The sequence below is a fragment of the Nesoenas mayeri genome, assembly GCF_963082525.1.
Source record: "Nesoenas mayeri genome assembly, chromosome: 28".
Taxonomy (NCBI): domain Eukaryota; kingdom Metazoa; phylum Chordata; class Aves; order Columbiformes; family Columbidae; genus Nesoenas; species Nesoenas mayeri.
In genome coordinates, this window is record NC_137558.1 from 2,638,767 (window position 1) to 2,658,601 (window position 19,835).

At 71.5% G+C, this 19,835-nt stretch overlaps 4 protein-coding genes across 4 annotated transcripts; all 4 read right to left on the reverse strand.

Annotated features, from left to right (window-relative positions):
- Window positions 1–9: 9 nt before the first annotated feature.
- On the reverse strand, window positions 10–4,247 carry LOC308050462 (histone-lysine N-methyltransferase 2D-like; the record flags this gene model as incomplete). The annotated part of the gene is made up of 11 exons (XM_080360579.1): window positions 4,241–4,247; window positions 2,640–2,725; window positions 2,420–2,534; window positions 2,106–2,335; window positions 1,911–2,011; window positions 1,633–1,795; window positions 1,347–1,512; window positions 1,150–1,264; window positions 913–1,079; window positions 100–779; window positions 10–50 (listed from the first exon to the last, which is right to left on the reverse strand). Exons 2-11 carry the CDS (start codon window positions 2,689–2,691, stop codon window positions 10–12), a joined length of 1,830 nt encoding a protein of 609 aa, XP_080216705.1. The 5' UTR covers window positions 2,692–2,725; window positions 4,241–4,247.
- Window positions 4,248–5,889: 1,642 nt separating this feature from the next.
- Window positions 5,890–7,505, reverse strand: RHEBL1 (RHEB like 1; the record flags this gene model as incomplete). The annotated part of the gene is given in 8 exon segments (XM_080360580.1): window positions 5,890–5,979; window positions 6,054–6,270; window positions 6,340–6,359; window positions 6,363–6,396; window positions 6,509–6,591; window positions 6,664–6,731; window positions 6,921–6,992; window positions 7,382–7,505. Coding segments are annotated over 8 exon segments (708 nt in total).
- Window positions 7,506–8,564: 1,059 nt separating this feature from the next.
- DHH (desert hedgehog signaling molecule) lies at window positions 8,565–11,914 on the reverse strand (the record flags this gene model as incomplete). Its single annotated transcript, XM_080360435.1, has 3 exons — window positions 8,565–9,232; window positions 9,838–10,099; window positions 11,603–11,914. 3 exons carry the CDS (start codon window positions 11,912–11,914, stop codon window positions 8,565–8,567), a joined length of 1,242 nt encoding a protein of 413 aa, XP_080216561.1.
- Window positions 11,915–13,948: 2,034 nt separating this feature from the next.
- On the reverse strand, window positions 13,949–19,466 carry LMBR1L (limb development membrane protein 1 like). The gene is made up of 17 exons (XM_080360452.1): window positions 19,327–19,466; window positions 17,659–17,743; window positions 17,351–17,387; window positions 17,063–17,202; window positions 16,867–16,970; window positions 16,672–16,798; window positions 16,493–16,561; window positions 16,230–16,294; window positions 16,018–16,093; window positions 15,816–15,899; window positions 15,514–15,590; window positions 15,358–15,435; window positions 15,192–15,265; window positions 15,021–15,111; window positions 14,759–14,825; window positions 14,512–14,673; window positions 13,949–14,441 (listed from the first exon to the last, which is right to left on the reverse strand). The coding sequence occupies exons 1-17, from the start codon at window positions 19,396–19,398 to the stop codon at window positions 14,389–14,391; spliced, it is 1,461 nt and encodes a 486-aa protein (XP_080216578.1). The 5' UTR covers window positions 19,399–19,466; the 3' UTR covers window positions 13,949–14,388.
- Window positions 19,467–19,835: the final 369 nt, after the last annotated feature.

Sequence of the window (19,835 nt, forward strand, 5' to 3'; positions counted from 1 at the left end):
GGCAACGCGTCAAGGGGCAGCTCGTTGGGAGGCGGCTCGTCGTGGGGAGACTTATCGAGAGGCCGCTCATCAGGGGGGATTTGTCAAGGGGCAGCTCACTGGGGGGCAATTTGTCAAGGGGCAGCTCGTCGGGGGGCGATTTGTCAAGGGGCAACTTGTCAGGGGGTGATTTGCCAAGGGGTGGCTCATCAAGCGGCAGCTCGTCGGGGGGCAACTTCTCGAGCAGTTGCTTATTGGGGGGCAGCTCGTTGAAGGGAGGTACGTCAAGGGGTTGCTCGTTGGGGGGCAGCTGCTCGAGTGGGGCTCCATCAAGAGGTGGCTTGTCAAGAGACGGTCTCTCAAGGGGCAACTCATCAGGGGGTGGCTTGTCATGGGACAGCATGAGAGGAGGGGGCTCCTCGGGGGGCTGCATGAGAGAAGGGGGCTCCTCGGGGGGCTGCACGAGAGGAGGGGGCTCCTCAGGGGGCTGCACGAGAGGAGGGGGCTCCACGAGAGGAGGGGGCTCCTCGGGGGGCTGCACGAGAGGAGGGGGCTCCACGAGAGGAGGGGGCTCCTCGGGGGGCTGCACATCGGGGGGCAACTCATCAGGAAGCGGCTTGTCGAGGGGCAGTTCGTCAGGGGGCAGCTCCGCAGGGCTCGGTTTGCCAGGAGGAGACCCCCCAGTGCCCAGGGGTCCCTCCCTGGGATCCCCCCCAGGCTGTGGCTTCTCATTGCACCCCACGGGCTCCGGCGAGGGGACGGGCACGTCCGTCGGTTCACTGCAGTTGGGGCACGTCAACCTGGATGGGGGGAGCAAGAGAGCGGGGCAGGGCTCAGACCACCCCCTCCCCATGGCCACGGAACACGGCCTCCCGGCCACAAAGTGGGCACCTGCGAGAAGCCCCCGAAAGCAGCCCCCCCATCCCCACTCACGTCTGGGCTGGGGGGTCTGGCTGTGGCGCGTGTGTCGGTGTCCCACAAGCGTTCTGGGCGCTGCGGTGCTGCTGGCAGCCCTGGCACAGCGAGTAGCTCTGGTACCACTGGCAGCCAGGGCCGAGCTCTGCCGGGCGCCGGCCGCAGTCCGAACAGACCCGGCAGTTCTGAGGGGGCAGAGGAACGTCATGGGGGGGCCAGGTACCCCTGTACCCCCTCAGCAGGAGCAGGACAAACCTTGCACTTCCAGGAGTCGGTGGGGAGGCTCTCGATGGCCGGCTCCATGCAGAAGGTGTGGTAGCCCTTGTCGCACGCCTCACACACCAGCATCATGGAGTCCTGGCCGGGCCGCCTGCAGGGGCAAGGGGGTGAGGGCTGCGTCCCCATCCCATATGTCCCTCGTTGTCCCCCCGGCCATGGGGACACGGGCTCACCTGCAGGTTTGGCACACTTTGCACTCGGGGCACTGCCAGCCCGAGCGCTTGCGAGGCGTCAGGGCGACGTCCAGGCAGCCCCCGTGGTAGTGCTGCCCACAGCCCGTGCAGAAAACCAGGTCGCGCAGGTCACCCGGCCCATCGCACACCGAGCACCGGGCGTCCTCTGCGTAAGGGGAGAGGGGGGGCAGCCGTCAGAGTGACCCCCACACCGCATTCTGCCCCTCTGGGAGCCTCCTCCAGCGCAGGAGTGGCCCCAGCACCCAGTCCCAGAGCCCGTACGCACCCATCTGCAGGGCCTCGGCCAGGTGCTGGGGACAGAGCAGCCGCAGCGTCTTCATGGACTGGAAGCAGCCGCTGGCAGCGGCGCAGGGGAAGTGGTAGAGCCGGGGGCAACCGGCCGCCCGGCACTGGATGGTGGCCCCCAGCCGCTGACAGTGTTCACATTTCTGGAAGTGGAGCAGCGCGGTGGGGTCAGAGGCGCCGCCCGTGGCGAGGCCAAGCTCCCAGCACCCCCCAGCACCCAACGCAGCCCCCACCAACCGCCCCCCGGGACCCACTCACCTGTGAGATCCCTGAGAAAACAGCTCTGACCACGCCGGCCGCCCCCGGCGCCTCCTGCCCCACAGACCAGGCTGCGCACCAGCGGTGGACCCAGCAGTGCCCTGCGGGGAGGGGGTGTCAGGGACAGAAGCTCCTAACCCAGGCAGCACACCCGGAGCAGAGGGACAGGGACCCCAGTGCCGCAACCGCTCTCACCTGTTGGCTCGAAGAGCTGCACCGGAGTCACCCGCTCGGAGAAGCCGATCTGCGCCGGGTCATCGCCCACCGGCTCCAGCTCCAGCGGGGGGTGGCCAGGACCCCCAGGGGGGTCGTGCCCCACCAGCTGCTCGGGCCAGCCAGGCGCCGGCTCGAAGCGCTGCAGCTCCTGCTGCCCGTGCGGGCTCCAGTCCCCACAGTTGCAGAGGGCGCAGCGGCGGGCCGGCGTGCTGCGAGAAGGGCAGGGGGGTCAGAGACACTCAGGGCAACCCCCGCCAGCTCCGTGCCACCCCCCTCTGCCCACGCAGCCTCACCTGGGTCCCTTTGTGTCCATGCTCTCCAACTCCGGCCCCGCAGAGGCTCCTTTGGGGAGTTTCAGGGGGTCCCCCTCCACGCTGCCCATCTCCTCCACGGCCACGGCCCGATGGGCTGCCGGGACAGCAGCTGTCAGCCGCTGCGGGGGGGGACACGAGCACCCAGCGCCCCAGGGGGGAACAGCACCAGCGCCCTCCCAGCCCCCTGCCCTGGGCTCACCTGGCGCATCCGCATCCTTCTCCTCGCTGCCGGGCGGCTTCTGTTCGTCCATCCTGCCTTCGGCGTCCCTCGGAGGGGGCCCGCGGCTGTAGGGGGGTGATATCTCTCAGCACAGTTCCACAGGGGCCCTTCCCCGGCCCCCCACAGCTCCCTATGACCCCCCACCCAAAGGCCAGGGCAGCCCCCTCCGGCTGCTCCTCCTGAGGGGAGTTTGCGGGGTCTCTGTCCCTCCCTACGTGCTGTGAGCGGGCAGCAGGTCCTGGTTCCCCAGGGGGGCCCACGAGCCCCTGTGCCCCACAGCGGGGATGGTTCTCCCCACTCCCCTGTCACCGCCAGCCCCCCAGTCCCTCAACAAGGCGGGGGGGGGACAGCGCAGGGACACCCCAGGGCAGCTGCTCCCCATCAGCCAGGCCACGTGGGGGCCAGCGGTGCGTGACTCCGAATTAACGCAGGGAGGGGGACCCCAGCTCCACAGCACCCGGGAGGTCACCAGGACCCCCCCAGAGCCACCCGGGTCCCCGAGCAGCGGCAGCACAGGCTCTGCGGGGAGGGCAGCGCCCCCGCTGCCTCCCGCCATGGGGCTGAGGGGGATTCGGGGTGCAGTGACAGAGCAGGGCCCCCCATTGGCACCCAGGCCCTGCCCGTGCCTCAGTTTCCCCAGGGCCAGCATCGACCCAGCTGAGCCCCCGCAGCGCTGGGGGGACCCAGGACAGGTGCGGGGGGAGGTCACCCCCAGACCACCACAGCCAAGGCCCAGGGGGTTCACCCCCATCTCTTCCCGTGCACCCCAAGGGGAAACGGCCGCAGGGGGAGATGATGGAGACCCCAAGCCGAGCGCACGCCACGTGTGGGGGAAGGGTCGGGGGAGCCAGAGGGTCCCACGCCGACCCCCCCACGGGTGCACCGGGAGGGGCGCACAGGGCAGCCCCGGCCCCCAGCACCGCGCTGCCCCCCGAGGGCTCGGGAGGAGCCCCCGGCCGGTGCGGTCCCGACACGGGGGTTCTGGGGCCGCCATCCCCCGGCAAACCCCGTCCGGTTTCCCGGTAACCCCGGGGGATCAGGGCCGCCCCGGGGCCGCTGCGCCCTCCCCGGAAGGGCCCGGGCGTGCAGCGGGGCCGGGGGGTGGGCAGAGGGGCCCGGCCGGCCCTGCCCGCGCCCCCGGGGGGCGAGAGCGCCGCGCGGGGCCGCCCCCCCTCCCCGGTGCCCCCGGGCCGCGCTCCCCCCGCCCCGTGTCCCCGGAGGAACCGGGCCCGCCAGGCCCCGTGCCCCGACCCGCCGCGGCCTACCCAGGCACCGGCCCCGGAGCCCCGGAGCGCCGGGCCCGGCCGTACCCGCGCTCAGGCGGCGGCGCGGCGGCCCGGGCCCCGCCGGCTCCCCGGGCGGCGGAGCATCCCCGGTACCGGGAGCGGACACAAAGGGAGCCGGGGGCCGCGCTCCGGGCCCGGGGCGGCCTGGCCGGGAGGAGGCGGCGGCGCGGCCCGGCAGAGGCGGCGCGGCCCGGGGCCGAACGCGGGGCCTCTCCCTTCCGGGGCCGCGGGGCCCGGGCCCGAGCGCGCGGGAGCCCCGGCGGGCCCGCCCCCCGCCCCCCGGCCGGCTCTTACCCCTGCGGCCGCCCTACGCCGACGGGCCTCGGGGCGCGGGGCGGACGGTGCTCCCCGGCGCGGCCATTTCCAGAGGAAAGTAGGTCCCGCCGCCCGCCCCCGCCCCGCCCCGTCCGCCCGCCCGCCCCGCCGGGGCCGCCGCGCTGCGCCCTGGGGGCCGCGGCCGGGGGGCGCCGCGCCCGCACTACTTGGCGGCAGGGGCTCGGGCGGAGGGAGACGGTGCGCGGCGGGAGCTGCGGCCACGGGGGGTGTGACGGCGCGGGCCGCAGCGCACGCTGCCGGGAGGGATCCCTCCGCGACGCTTAACCCCGCCGGCGCCGGGGCGGGCGGCGCGCACGTGGGCACGGCGGGGCGGAACCGGGAACGGCGGCGGCTCCGCCCCCTCCCGCCCGCGGCGGCCCCGGTGTCCGCCAGGAGCGCTCCGCGCGCGGGCCCAGTGGCCCCACGGGCAGCCGCCGTGCCCGTGCCGGCTGCCGCGCTGTGCCCCGCGGCACCGGGCGCTGCGGCCCTGCCCTACGCGTGCGGCAGCGCCGGGTGCCCGCGGCCCTTCCCGGGACCGCGCGCGGGAGACCCCGCCCTTGCCCACCCTGCACCCGCACAGCCCCAAGTGGGGACACACGCGGCCCGACAGCCCCGAGCAGGCCACTCGCGCACCGGGCGGGACGGCGGCTCCGGGCTCAGGTCAGCCTGCCTGGGCGGGACCCCGCGGCGCAGCCCCAGGGACCCCGCTTTTTGGGGGCTGGGGGGGCGGAAAGTGGCCCCACACCCCCGATCCCTGCCAGGGACCCCGACCCCAGGGCCCCCGGCAGGGCCAGGACAGCCCCGGGCGGACAAAGGGCGGCTGTACGGGGCACGGGGGGCACAGACCCCTGGCTGCAACATCGCAGGTTCCACTGGCCCCATCCCAACACTGACACGGGGGCATAGAGCGACCCCCCCAACACCCCACTTCCCTCCTCAGCAGCTCCCCTCTAACAAGGTAATTGAGTAATTAGCAGTAATTAGCTCAGCTGGGTGGAGATAAGCCACACGGGGAACCGCAGCCAGGCCGGGCACCCGGGCTGTGCAGAGCCCCCCCATAATCCCCAACCCACTGTGGGGTGGGGGCTGCAGAGCTCCCCACCCCAGTCACAGCCCCAAGGCACCCAACCCCAGGGCAGGGGCTCTGCCCCACAGCACATTCAGGGCTGGGGGGCACCCTGTGCTGACCCCCCCATGCTGCCTCACCTTCTCCCCGCCACTACAGGGCGGGAGCCGCCCCCCCAGCCCAGGCTCCGAGGGGGTTCACAGCCAAAACAACGTTTAATTGTTCCAGCCCCGCAGCCCTGACTCCCACGAGCGGCGGCTGCCAGCGCGGCACAGCCGGCCCGCAGCCCCGCACGGGAACAACACCCGCATTCAGCCCCAGCTCCCTGCGCCCAGGGCGGCCCCACCGTGTCCTTGTGCGCGTGGGGGGACAGCAGCTTGGAGCAGGGGGCGCCCCCCAGCTGGGATGGGACCCCTGCCCCACTCCCAGCCACTTGTGAGCCCCATAGCCTGTGCAAACGAGCAGCCCCATGCAACAGCAGGACCACATGGCCCCGGACCCCCAAAGCCAGCGGCGTGCAGGGAGGGTCGGTCCGATCCCGGGGGTCTCCCCCTGGCAGGGCTCACATCACGCAGCAGCCGTTTGATCCGCTGTTGGAGTTGTCTACCCAGTCAATCTCCTCAATGATCTTCAAGAAGATCCTCTGGGTCACCTGGGGACAAGGGGACATGAGCTCCTGTGACCCCACTCCCAGCCCACAGCCGGGGTACGTCACCTGCCCCACACCTGGCTCTGGTTTGCCGAGGACTCGAGGAAGATGGCCCCCCACGACTCCGCCAGCTTCTTCCCTTCATCTGTCTTCACCTCCCAGCTGGGGACACAGAGGACAGGCAGGATGGGCCACCAGGTCCCCAGGGCAGGGCAGGACAGCAGGAGAGGACGGGACCCCCAAAACCTCCGCAGGGCCAGATCTGCCTTGTTCCCCACCAGCAGCACAGGCATGCTATGGCCATGGGGAGAGTGAGGGCCTGGCCTCCCCCGGGCCCCCCTCCCCAGGAGGGACAGCACCTACCCCATCTTCCCTCGGCTCTCCTACAGCTTGTTGTGAAGCGTCTTCACCACCTGGAAGCTGCGGGGAGAAGGGGAGCTCTGGGCACTGCCCCCCTCTGGGGTCCCCCCAAGGGCACTCAGCCCTGAGGACATGGGGACAGCCCAGCAGAGAGGGTGGTTGGACCCCTCACCTCCGCAGGGAGGTCACCGAGCACACCAGGATGTAGCCGTGGATGCCGATGACAAACGAGTGTGGCAGGATGGTGCATTCGTCCTGGGGAGGGCAGGACCAGTGCTGGGGGTGACACCGGGGCCAGCAGCCCCTCAGCCCCTTCCCCAGTGTTACCTGCCCAGCTGTGTCCACCAGCTGCAGCTGGAACTCCTCCTTGCCCACCACCACCGTCTTGCTGTAGGCTGTGGAGATGGCACCACATTAACAGGGCTGCCCGGGACTCCTGCCCCCCCCGCCCAGGGAACAGCCTCCCTCACACCCCCGGGGGTGCCTCAGCCCCTGGCACGCGGCTTAGGGGCACAGCCCAGAGGGGGGGACACACGCCCTCATCACCCACCCGTGGAAGGCACCGCCCCCCCCTACCAACTTACTGCTCTCCACCGTGGGCTTGTAGCACTCCACAAACTTCCCCTCCACGAACTGGTGGGCCAGGGAGGTTTTGCCTGGGGCGGGGGGGGGAAGCGCAGGGCTGGGGGCGGGGGTGGCAGCATCGCCCCGGCAGGGGACGGAGCCTCAGCGGGGGAAGGGAACCGGCCCGGTGCCCCGCGTTCACCGCCCCCGTCGAGGGGTGCAGAGGACCCGGCGTGATGGGGGTTCCCGGGGTGCGTGCCCAGGCTGAGCGCGGCCCCACAGCTCCCACCCGGCGTGGGAACCGGCGTGCTCTGAGTCCACGGCGACGAGAGGCACCCACGAGAGACCCAGCACAGCCCCCCCCACCCCGGCAGTGCCCTGGGGAGCAGCCCCACTGGCCAGAGGACACCTCCTCTCCCCCAGCCCCCCCGCACCGCCCCACGGCCCAGCACCCGATGCTGAGCACCCCGCGGTGCCGCACCAGCGGCGCGGGCGGGCGCGGCACACGGCGCTATAAACCGCCCGCCGCGGCGTGGGGGCGGTGTCGCCGCCACTACACCGGCGGCCACACGTGACCACAACACCTCCGTCCCGCCCTCTCCCATTGGCCGCGCTTGGCGGCAGGGGCGGGGCGCGGGAGAGGCGCAGGCGCGCTGGCCGCCGCGGCTCCATTCATGAAAACGGAGGGAACGGGCGGGACCACGTGGTGGCCGCACACCTGAGCGAACCCGGGGGTCCCCGCGTCCTCCCCCCGCGGCCCGGCCCGGGGACCCCCAGGGACACCCGTAACCCCCGGGGTCCGCACCGCGGCCTCCCCCAGCCCCTGGGGCCCCCAGCCCCGCGGGGATGCCGCTGCCCCCCCGGGATGCCCGAGCTCAGCCCCCCCGCCTGCCGTTGGCAGCTCCGCTCTCAGCCGCGGCTCCACCGGGGCCATAGAGACTCTTTATTTACCCAAATAATTAAATAGTAGTTGTCTTGTTTTGTTTTTAACAGAAGTGGTTAAAAGCAGGCTAGCCCCCCGCCGCATGAGGCGGCCCCTACTGCCGGGGCAGGCGAGCACAAGGGGCATTTATATTACCATTTATAAATAGAAAAATAAAACTCTTAAGCAGGACAGGTTAGCAGTTAGCACGGTTAGAGCCGGGCGCGGCGCCTGCGTCAGACACCCCGTCCAGCCGCCTTGGGACAGGGAAAGGGACACCGCATGTGGCAGCGCGGCGGACCCGGAGGTGGGGACAGGCACCAGCTGCTGCCGGGTGCTCAGTGTTGGGCTGCTTCGACATCTCCCCGTTGGGCTGGATTTGGCCCCGGGGCAGGGGCTGGCGGTGCCCGGTCTTGGCTCGGCAGGCAGCAACCCCGGCCCCAGCCGCAACGGTTAATGAAGCAATAAATATAAGGGGAGTGTGCGGGGGGCCGGGATGCGGGGACCAGGCCAGACCAGTGCTGCGAGGGGCTCTGGGACATGGCAGGGACCTAAGCCCGGGTCCCTGGGCCACCCTGTCCCAGGGACTCCATCCCCACAGCGCTCAGCCCAGAGGCTCCCCATGGGGCTGGGGGTGCCCCTGTCCCCCTCCCAGGCTCCAAGGGGGGCCCAGGGCCGGAGCCCCCGCTTCCAGTGTGCGGGACGATCTGCAGTGCAGTGACTGGGGATGGGGCTCAGAGCCCTACAGCTGCAGGGCCTTGCGGCCCAGCACGCCCCCGGCCAGCCGGTAGAGCAGCCGGGAGTACCAGTGCATCCCCGTCTCCGGCGCCGTCCCGTTGCCGGCCTCGGCGCGCGCGGGCAGCAGCGAGAGGAGCCCGTGGAAGAGGCGGAGCGGGGCGAAGGCGCGGTGGGCCCAGCGGTGGCTCTCCAGGACGGCGTAGCAGGATGCCAGCACCCCGTTGACCAGCAGGGTCCCGTGGGAGGTGAGGGGGGCGAAGACCCCCACCCCGTCCTCCCGGGAGACCCGCAGCACCCGCGCGGGGCGCAGCCCCTGCCCGCCGGCCCCGTGGGCCAGCACCGCGTCACCCGGTCTCACGCGGCGCGCGAAGATGGGCAGGAAGGTGGCGGTGCCGTTGGCTGCCCCGCGAGCTGCGAAGACCAGGTGGGACGGGGTGAGGAGCAGCCGGCGCGCCGGGCTGGCCGTCTCGATGGCCACGAAGGAGGCGCGTTGGCCCAGGTCACGGTCGAGGAAGAGCAGCACCTTGGTGGGCACCAGGCGCCCGCCCGGCTCGGCGCCCAGCACCCAGTCGCCCCGGCGCAGGTCGGCCAGGCCTCGGCGCTCGCCGCTCCAAAGCGTCACGGTGGCGTGGCCGGGGAAGCAGCCACCGGTGCGGACGGCCAGAGAGTTATCTGGGTGGATGGAGAAATCTGTGGGTCCTCTGTCCCCACTGGTGCTACCTCAAGAGGGGACGCCACCCCGGGGTCCCAAACCATCCCCGGGACAAAGCGGGTATTTTGTGGAGCCCCCCGGTTCCTGTGCGCAGCTCCTGGGGAGGCCGGGTGCTGCAGGGCCTCTTTGTCCACCCGTACTGACGCCCTTTGTTCAGGGCTGGGGATGGTGACATTTACGGCCGCTCTCACTTTCTGTCAATTGTCACTTCTGGGGCTGCCAGCCGGAGCAGCCATGGGGCTGGGAGCCATGGGCTGGGCTGCGGCCGTCGGCATCGCCCTGACAGCCCTCGCTGTGCCCCACACCGGGACCTGAACCACGAGGTTGGCTCCAGGCGGGCAAAGTTGGGATGGAAAAGTGTGGGTCCTGCCAATGTGGTGGCCGGAAAGGCCCCGGGGGATCTGGACTGGGGCCACACAGCCTGAACCCGCTGGGGCCGGACACCGGCTGGAGCAGAGCTGCGTCCCCAGGGAGCCGGGATGCCGAGGGGGAGATGGGGCTGTGGGCTGGGATGCTTATGGGCACGGCAGCCCCCTGCCCTGGCAGCAGCCCCGCCGTGTGGTACCTGCTTTAACAGAGACGTGGATGTGCGCCTTGGACTCGTAGTAGACCCAGTCGAAGCCGGCCTCCACGGCCAGGCGTGCCAGCATGCCGTACTTGTGGCGGTCGCGGTCGGATGTGGTGATGTCCAGCGCCCGGCCCTCGTAGTGCAGTGAGTCGGGGAGGTGGTGCCCGTCCTCGTCCCAGCCCTCGGTCACCCGCAACTTCACCCCCGGCCACATGTTCATCACCGCGATGGCCAGCGAGTTCACCCGCTCCTTGCAGCGCTGGGGAGGGGACCAGCACCAGCATCACCCCCAGCTCTGCTGCAGCACCCACTCCCCTCCCGGCGGGGTCCTGCACGCAGATGGACAGACAGACACTGGTCCTGCACAGGGCTTGGAGGGACCGTGCTGGTGGGGGCAGGCGGGGTGTCCCCCTCACGGGCGCAGACAGCGGCACAGCCAAGCTCCCTCCCAGCTGGGAGCGGGTTGAACGTTAACGTGCCCCAGGGGCTGTGCTGGAGCTCTGTGGGCAGCCGGGCAGAGCGGGCAGGGGACCGGGACGGTGTCACCTTCCCCGCAGCCACGGCCGTGACTGATTAACCCAGCGGGAGGGCTGTGGGGGTAAGCTGGGGGCACAGCTCACACTGAACCAGACGCGAATCCTGGAGCAGCACCATGGGGGCTGTGCCAGCCCAGCGGGGCGGTTGGGAAGCAGGGCCTGGGGGACAGCACAGGGGGATCTGAGGCTCCAGTGCCCAAGGGCGTTGGCAGAAGGTCCCAGGTGGCTCCGGGGGTCCCTCTCCCCATCATCATCATCAGATCCGATGTGGGGTGCAGGGCTTGGATCTCCCACTGGTCCCCTCCAGCAGCCGTTTAGGTCACACTGTCCCTCCGTGCCCCGGTGGGCCCCCCTCCCCCGTGCAACAAAGCCGTTCCCGGGGCCGCGGGGGCGGGAGTGCGGAGAGCAGGCCCAGGGTGGCCCGGCCGGGGGGGCGGCAGTGACGGGGGGGCAGGAATGTGCCCGGCCCGGCCCGGCCCGGCCCGGCGACAATAGGCGCCTTCGAGCCCGGCGCTGACCTCAGGCCCCGGGAATGCCGACGCCGCCACAAAGGGCCCTTTCAGCCACCCGCACCCCGGGTCGGCTCCGCGCCCGCGGCCCCGCCGGGCTCCGCCGCCCCGTTCCCGCCGCCCCCTCCGCCCCGGTCCGCGGGAGCCGCCGGCGCCGCCTGGACCACTCGCAGCATCCCCGTCGCTATGGCAACCTCGAGCATCCCGGCGGGGCGCGGCGCGTCCCGGGCTCCCGCCGCCCCAGATCCCCCCGGGAGGCGGGTACCGGGTGCCGCCCCCTCCCCGCTGACCCGCCCCGCCGGCACCAGCGCGGAGCCGGGGCGCACGGGGAGCGGAGCCGCGGGTGCCCCGTGTAGGCGGTGCGGCGGCAGGACCCCGGGCCGCCCCTGCCCGTTAATCCCCGACGGCGGATCCTTAATGCCCAACGCGGCGCGACCGTCCCGTCCCGGGGCTCCGGCGCTGCTGCGCCGCCGGCAAGGTCCGGGGAACGGGGAGGGGGACCGAGGAGCGGCACAGTGAGCCCCGGGAGGACCGTGCGTCCCGGAGACGGTCGGTGCCGCCCGGGCAGGATCTGTGCGCCCCGGGAAGGTCCGTGCGCCCCGGGAGCGTCGGTGCCACCCAGGAAAGGTCGCTGAACTCCCGCCCGCCCCCCCCCGCCTCCCCTGCGTCCCCGCGGCCCCGAGAGCGAGGCCGGGCCGGGCCGGGCGCAGCCCCCACCTCGGTCATGAGCCGGTCCGCCCCCGTGTTCTCCTCGTCCTTGAAGATGATGTCGGGGTTGTAGTTGGGCACCAAGTCCCTGAAGCGTTCCGAGCCCCGCAGCACTTTGCCCTCCGCCTTCCCGCTCGCCCCCAGCGTCTGCTCGGGCACGTTGGGCACGAACTGCTTGTAGAGCAGCGGCGAGAGCTGCCGCCGCCCCAGCCGCCGCCGCCCCACCGGGCCCCGGCCCGGGCCGCAGCCCAGCGCCGGCGCGGCCAGCAGGCAGGCGGCGAGGCCGAGCAGGCCGAGGGCGAGCGGGCTCCGCCGGGGCATCCCGGCCGTCGGGCCCCGCTGCCTCCGCGTGCCCCGTTCAGTCGCCGGGGGCACGGGCGGCCGGGGCGGGCATGGTCCCGGTGCGGCGGCCCCGGGGCTTTTAGAGGGTCGCGGTGTCAGGGGCGGGTCGGTGCCGTTTCCTTCTCACACCCACGGCCCCGTCGCAGATGCGGGAGCCGCGGCCGCCCGAGACGGCTGACCCCCCTCCACCCCACCCTCCCGCCGGTCCCGCCACCCACTCGGAGCGCGGTGCCCGGACACCGGAACGGCCCCCCCGCTGTCGGCTTCGTGCCCACGGGTCCGGCACCCCCTTGCCTGGCTCTGGACCCCGTTCCCGGCGACACCCCGACCCAGCCCGAGCCTCGGGGGAAAGTCCTTCCTACTGCTTCGTCCTGGCACCCGGATCGGGCACCGGCACCCCGGGACTGGCACCGGACACCCGGCTCCTGGCGCTGCCCCAGCACCGGGACCCCGCTCCCGGCACTGCCCCGGGGCCCGCACAGGGACCTGTCCCCGCTTCTGACCCCGCCCCCGATCCCGTCCCCTCTCCCCTTCTGAACCCTGCGCTCCGGTACCGGCTCCTCTCCCCGCTCCCCGCTGCCGGGACCAATCTGGTCCTGATCTAATGCCGCGGTTCTGGTCCAGGGACCTCTCGCCTCTCCTGACACCGCCTCTCAGGACCCTCCCTCCTCTCCTGGCTCCGGTCCCGGCTCCTCTTCTCCCACCGCTGCCCTTGGCACCGGCGTCACCGTTATCCTAACGCTGTGCCACCGGGACCAGCACCTGCTCCGCTCTCGGGACCCGCTTCCTGGCACTACCCCGGTCCCCCCTTTTCGGTCTGACCCCCGGTACCGGTACCCGCTCCAGGCCCAGCCCCCGGTACCGGCTCCCCTGAGTGCCGGCCGGCACCGAGCGCTGCCCGCAGCCGATCCGGCCGGGCTGCCCCACCTGCCGCCGCTCAGCTCCGGCACTGGGCAGCCCCGCCGGGCCCCGCCTCGGACCCGGCCCCCGGGAGCGGCGGCAGCGGCGGCCACATCCCCCGGGGCCGCCCCCGCCGGGGCCGCCGCGCTGCCCTGCCCTGGCCGGCCCCTCCGCGCCCCGGGACCGGGACAGGGCAGCCCGGAGCCCGGGCTCCGTCAGGGGTCGAGGCGCCCCGGGGCTGGGACCGGGGTCCCCTGGGGACTTCCCGCGGGGCCAGGACCTCCGGGGGCTTCCGGCGAAGCACCCGAGGGTCCTGGCGAGGGCCCGGGGGAGCAGCGGGGCGGGGGAGGGTTGGAAGCAGATCGGGGGCGGCTCCCCATGCCCCCCCCCAGCCCCGGTGCCAGCCCGGGGTGACAGGGAGGGGAGCAGGTCGCGGGGAAATTGCGGGCACCGATGTCCTCATTTCCTACAATATAAACCAGGCTTCCTGCGCTTCCTGCTCAGCCCCGGCCGAGGGGGCGAGGGGGGGCCCGGCCCCCCACCCCCGCCATGGGGGGAGCAGCCTGGCGCGGCCCCAGCGGGGGCAGGATGGGTGGGGGGCCGGTTCCCGGGGCAGTTTCTGCTCTTGGCCCCGGGCGCACAGGGGCCGGGGTCCCCCCAGTGCCCCTCGCTGGGGGCAGCTCAGGCCCCCCCCGCCCGCACCCCGAAGCAGCCCCCTGCACCCCGACCCCCCCATCCCGGTCCGTTATCAGGGACCTGCCCTCACCTTCAGCCCAACCCTTCCTGGAAGCGGCTCATTAGTCCCAGCCAGGAAGAGGGTTAATTACGGCCCCCAGGGAGATGGGGAGGGGGGGCAGGACTGAGACCCCCCCGGGCTGGGCGCCCACCCTGTCCCCTCCCCAGCTTGGCTGTGTCCTCGGAGGGAATAAAATACCCAGATTCAGATATTTTGTATTAAAAAAAAAGACGGTTTATTGCTCCAAACAAGTTTTGTGGTAACAGACCCGACGGGCTCGTCACACCAAGATGTTGGGGGGGTCTCACCCCCAGCACCCTGGAACCCACCAGCCCCTGCTCCTTCCTCGAGGACCCCAAAGGCCTGAGGGTGGGTGACAACCAGTGTCCCCCCAGCAGCCTTGGGGTGACACGGGGCTGGGGTGCGGAGTGACTGTGCAGGGGGACACAAAGCCCCCAACGTAGTGTGGTGACAGTCCCCAGGGTGGGGGAACATTTAAAACCCAACTGCAGCCCAGGGGCAGCCCCGGGGTAGGGGGGGCTGGCTGTTCTTGCATGAGGTATGAAAACGGGGTGGGGGGGCCGCAGCCAGCGCAGCCCCCGGGGGACCCCGTGTGTGACGGGGACACGGCTCAAGGCCACGGCTCAGTAGCGCAGAAGGCTGAGGTAGACCAGGGAGAAGCACCAGGCCCCCCCCGGGGTCTCGGCTCTTCCTGGGGGGCTCCTGGAGCACCAGGCGCCATCAGGGCTGGCTCAGCAGCTGGTGGCCATTCCGGTGACCACCGCAGAGCGGGGGGGACGCGTTGCCGCCCCCAGCCCTAGCAGGGTTTGCGGAGGGGCCAGGAGCGCGTCACCGGCAGCTTGTGCAGACCTGGCAGATGGGGAGTGTGAGAGCTGGGGGGGGATGACACCCCAGCGCCCCCCCGCGTCCCCATCCTCACCGAGGGCGCGGAGGAGCTCGGCCTGGGCGGCCCAGGACACCCTCTTCACCAGGCAGAGCGTGGTGAGCCCCGCGAAGCTCATGTTGTACAGGAAGACGATGTAGAAGTTTCCCAGCCAGTTGAAGCGGCCGAAGTCCCCGAGAAGGTCAAAACGGGTGATGCCTGGCCAGGGGGGGCGGATGGTCAGGGCACCGCACTCCTGGGGACACCCCGGTCCGGGGTCACCCTGTCCCCGCCAGGGGCTCACCCAGTGTCCTGGAGAAGACTGGCAAGGCTGAGCTGAGCACCAGCAGACAGACACAGTTCCCGATGATCTGAGCGGGGAGGAAGAAGCATTTATGGGGGGGGCAGCACTGCCCCAGCACCTGGTTCCTCCCCCCGGGGTGCCGAGATCCGTGCCCAGCAATGTGCCGGAGGCAGCAGGAGGTGGGGGGACACGGGGTGTCCTTGCGTGGGGACACCGGACAGGGACACAACCACATGCTGCAGGGACTTGGGGGAGCTCCCACCTTGGTGAGGGGGGTGTCCTGGCGCTCGGGGAGCAGCCGGGTGAAGAGGGGGGAGCTGTAGAAGCCCACGACGGAGGAGACCATCAGGTAACTGTGCGGGAGGTTAAGGAGGAGAACGCGGGGCAGCCCTGGGGACAGCGCTGGGGACACGAGCGCTCGCCTGAAGGATACAAGATGAGGACGACCTGCAGGGCAGCTCCGAAGGATCCAAAGATGGAGAAGGAGACCTGGCCCAGGGGCGCGTCCTGCCGGGGAGGAGGGCGCATGTTGGGGATGAGCGGTCCCAGGCCAGCGTGGGACACGAGTCCTCGCTGTCCTGTGTCCCCCGCCCCGGTACCTGGATGCCCCGTGGCATCGCGGCGTCGTCCAGCAGCAGCTCCAGGACGTGGAAGCAGACGATGAGCACAGAGATGCCCTGGGAGGAGCCGGGAGGGAGTGAGGGCAGCGGGGGGGCAAACGGGGACAAGCCCCCCGGTCCCCCAGGGCCACTCACCGTCAGCACCAGGAGGCCCAGCATGGCCATGGGGTAGCCCAGGTTCCTTTGCCAGGGCGACGCTCGGTGCCGCAGTTCTGGGGCGGGGGGGACGTGCCTGGGTGAGAGGGGAGCACGAGTCCCCACCCCAGGGCAGGAGATCGAGAGAGGCCCCGAGGTGCCAGGACAGGGGTTTCCAACCTCACCCCATCTCATAGCCCCACTCCCTCCATGGGGCGCAGGCTCCCAGGGAACCAGCGCTCCCAGTGCCAAGCTGGAGGGTACCCAGGCGTCCTGCGCCCGCCCGCCCCCAGGCTCCTCACCCAGCTTCCGCCTCTTGCTCCGGATGGCAAAGAGCTGCTCCCGCAGCAGCTCCACGTTCAAGTTCAGCCAGCAGGAAGCTTTGCCTGCCAAGGAGGACATGCCGAGGGGCTCGTGGGGGCTCCCGAGTCGGGGGGGGGGCAGACGGGCCCCAGGTCCGCCCTGAGCCCCCCCGCCCAGGCAGCGGCCACGCTGGGCACCCACCAGCGGAAATCCTGCGGGACACGGCGGCTTCCTCGAGCCTCGTGCAGCTCAGCTGCTCATCCAGGTCTTCCAGGAGCTGGGGTGGGTGAGGAACCCGTGAGCAGCCGCTGCGGGGGTGAACGGCACCCCCTCCCCGGGATGGCAGAGCAGGCAGCCCTGGGGACGGTGAAGCCCCCAGGCTGGGGCAGCAGGACCTGGGGGGGACACCTTACCCGGGGTTTCACCAGCAGCTTCCCCGTGACAGCGAACATGGTGGAGAGGCCGAAGGGGGTGCACACTGCGGCGGTACAAGAGGCTGAGCGGGGGGTGCCCCAGCTTTCCCCCCTCCCTGTGCCCCACAAGGGTCCTTGGGCAGGGCTGGGGGCTCAGTGCTGCACTGTGACCCCCCCAAGATCCCAGCACCGCTTGCAGGGAGCAGCCTGAGGGACCCGCACCCACCGCAGGATGGGCCCCCGGGGCACACCCCACAACTTACGCAGCAGAAGCAGCACGCCGAAGAGCGAGATGCAGGAGTAGAGGTAGGGCAGGTAGTACTCCCAGAGGTCTGTGGAGGCAGCAGGGTCAGCCCAGTGGCACCGGGCATCCCTTCAGCACCAGGGCCCGATCCTGCCCTGCCAGAGCCGAGAGAGCCGCCCGCGCTGCAGCAGCACCCACCGTAGAGCGACTGGCGGCTGGCAGCGTCGCCACTGACCATGGCAGAGGCCACCCAGACCATGCCCAGCACCAGCAGCGTCAGCAGCAGCAGCACCACCGTTGTCTCGTACACCCTGGCCATGATGCCCTGCAGCAGTGGGGTTATGAGGGGCTGGGGACCGGGGCGGCGGGGGGGACACCCGCGGGGTCACTTACCTTCTTGGATCCCGCAAAGCCCTCGGACTCCGTGAAGAAGTAGGCAAAGGGCATGAGGAAGACGAGGGATAGATTGGAGAAGAGGAAGATCAAGTTCCAGAGGCCTGAAGGGGGGGACTGCATAGGGTGAGCTGCTGGGGGGGCCAACCCCAACCCACAGCCCTTGGGGCACCCTGGGGCCACCCCACGCACCCACCGTGGACCAGGGACCCGTTCAGCCACTGGATGTAGTAGTTGTGGGGGAAGGAGAGCAGCACCTCGTTGCTGATGATGGAGAAGGGCAGCAGGAGGACGGCGCCCAGCGCCACGGCCAAGGTGAAGGTGCAGAGCCCCAGCCTGCGGGAGGGATGAGCACCCCATGGGTGTCACAGCCTGAGCACGGCCCCCAGAGTCACCAGCTGAGGGGACCCAACATCCCAGGCAGGCAGCGAGAGGAAGCGGCTGAGCACCCCACAGGCAGGGAGCAGGATGGGCAGGAACTTACGCAATCCTGTCGACAGCAGCATCCTCGTCATCATGAACTGTGGGAGAAAACCCAAAGCAAGGGGGCTGGGGGAGGCAGGGCTGCCCGGAGCATCGCTCCCTGCCCGCTCCGGATGCTGCAGGAACCCTCCCAGGGATTCGGGCTCTGCTCCCCTCCTGCGTGGCTGGGGCCACGTCCCACAGTGAGCGGTGCCACAGCAACCTGGGCTGCGCTGGGACCAGGGCCCCCGAGGGCTCCGATGGCGATGGAGGAACAAGCCCTGGGGAGGCTGAATGTGGCTCCAAAGGCGGCAGCTCCCATCCTCCTACCTGCTGCGAAGTCCGCGTGCTTCTTGAAGTGGGTTATGATGAAGTGGCAGAGGATGTAGAGGCTGGCGAAGAGCAGGGCACAGATCTGCAGGCAGAGCAGTGCGGGCAGCACAGGTGATGCCTCTGGCTTCCACTCTTGGCCGTGGTTACACCCCACACGTGTGCTCGGCCCTGCCTGCGCATGGGGGCTGCCCCTGGGGCTCACCCATGGGTGCCCACAAGCTGCCACAGCCCTTGGGACAGGGGAGCCGGGGGAAGCGCTGAGACCATGGGGAGAACCCACCTGGCAGCTCTGGGTCCACCTGTGCTGGCAGAGCTGGAGGTCTGACCCCATGGGCCACCCCTGCGCCCCCCAGCCCACAGCCCTCGCCCCGCCGGCACCGGCACCCGGCAGAGCCGTGGGAACGGCCTTGAGGCGGGTGCCAGGGCCGGCTGTGCCGTCCCTCCCGCCCCCGCCGTGCGCCGAGGGCCGGCTGGAGCGGGCGACGTTTGAGGAACAGCATGACCTTTCATCCTGCTGGGTACGCGGCAGGATGAGGAAAGGTCTCCTGAACCCGCCACCTTGGCACGGGTGGAGCAGCAGCAGTAGCACAGCCCCCCCCGCCCGGCCCGGCGGCCTCGGCTGGCCGGGGGTCCCCAGGATCTGCCGGGTGGGGGGGCCGGGAACCCCAGGGGCCGGCCCAGCTCCAGAGCCCTGGAGGGACAGCGCCACTCCCGCTCTCGCTTCTGCCCAGGGAAGGGTCTCGTGCTGCAGGTCCCCTCCTGCCACGGGCTGCACCCCACAGCACAGAGCTCTGCCTGACCAGGACACCCCGACACCTCCTGCACCCAGGAAAGTCGGGCTGAGCGAGCTCCACGCTGGCCGCGCTGAACCAGGAGCTCCCGGGCGAGACGCAGCAACCTGGGACAGGCCGGGGGGGAGGTCTGGGGAGCTCCAGGACAGAGATGCTGGATTCTGGCCACTGGCTCCAAATTGGGCCATGGCAGGGCCAGCCCGGCACTGCTGGTCACTGCGCTTGGCCACCCTGGCACTGCTGGTCACTGCGCTTGGCCACCCCATATGCAGCAGCCCAGAGAGCCCTCAGGAGACGCTGGTACCAGGACACCCAGGTCACCCCCATCCCTGAGCCTGTGGCAACAGGTGCCCCGGCCGGCAGAGCAGAACCAGACCCACGGGCCGGGGGGCTCAGCGGGACCCTTCCCGCTGACACCCAGCGCCGCAGGGAAAGCTGCAGGCCTGGGGACAGGGACAGGAGCCCAGCACGGGGCTGGCCCGGCTCCGGCACCGCCGCGCCCCGCACCCTCAGCCTCCCGCTTGCCCGGGGGCTCCCAGTGGGGTCGGCGGGGCGCAGCCCCGGGGCGCGGGCACGGCGGGACTCCAGTGCTGCGGGGGCAGCTGGGACGGGGAAGGGGATGAGCAGCGGCGCGGTTGGTGCTGGGAGAGGGGCCGCACCCCCCGGGACCCCGCTATCTGCGGGGCGCACGGCCGCCCGCCGCGGCTCTGGCAGCGATAACGGCCGGGCGTGCGGCACAGCGGCGGCCGGGCCCCAGAGCTGCCGCCGGGGAACGCGGCTCTCCCGGGGGGCTGCGTGCGCCTAGCCCCGCCCCCCCGGCTCCCCCGCCGCCACACCGGGACCAGTCCCCTTTCCCCGCCGCCCCCGCACTCACGATGCACTCGCGGACCCTCTGGTGGAACAGCTGCTCCCGCACGGCCAGCGCGTCGTGCTCCGCAGGGGCCATGCTGCGGCCAGCATGGCCGGGCCGGCTCCCAGCGGGGCTCGGGGGCTCGGGACCGGGGGTTCGGGAGCGGGTCGGTGCTGCCAGGGAAGCGCCGCGCGGCCCCGCCCCTCACGTCCGGTACTGGCTACAATGAATCCGCGGCCGCCGAAGACTGAAAGGGCCCCGCCCCCTCCTCCCCATTGGCCCCGGGCAGCGAATGAGGCGCATTTCATTGGTGCAGAACTGCGTGGGGAACCCCGATAGGCTGCGGGCGCCGCCGCATTCCCACCCACCGCTCCCACGGGGGCAGCGGCCCCTGGGGTGGGGGAGCCGGGATTAGGGGCTGGTTCAGGATTAATCCCGGGCCCAGGGCTAATCCGCAGGAGGGCTAATCCCCGGCAAAGCCGAGGGGGGCTGGGCCTCCCCGGGGGCTGTAGTACAGACGGACCCCAGCCAGC

Bases quoted from the DNA above. Each gene is read 5' to 3' on its own strand.
- LMBR1L (XM_080360452.1), bottom strand. From the start codon at position 19,398: ATGGCCCCTGCGGAGCACGACGCGCTGGCCGTGCGGGAGCAGCTGTTC. The intron at 16,799-16,866 runs GTAAGTGACCCC...CCACTGCTGCAG, and splicing joins GCTTTGCGGGATCCAAGAAG to GGCATCATGGCCAGGGTGTA. The intron at 16,094-16,229 runs GTAAGGTGTCCC...CACCCACCCCAG, and splicing joins AGCTGCTGGTGAAACCCCGG to CTCCTGGAAGACCTGGATGA.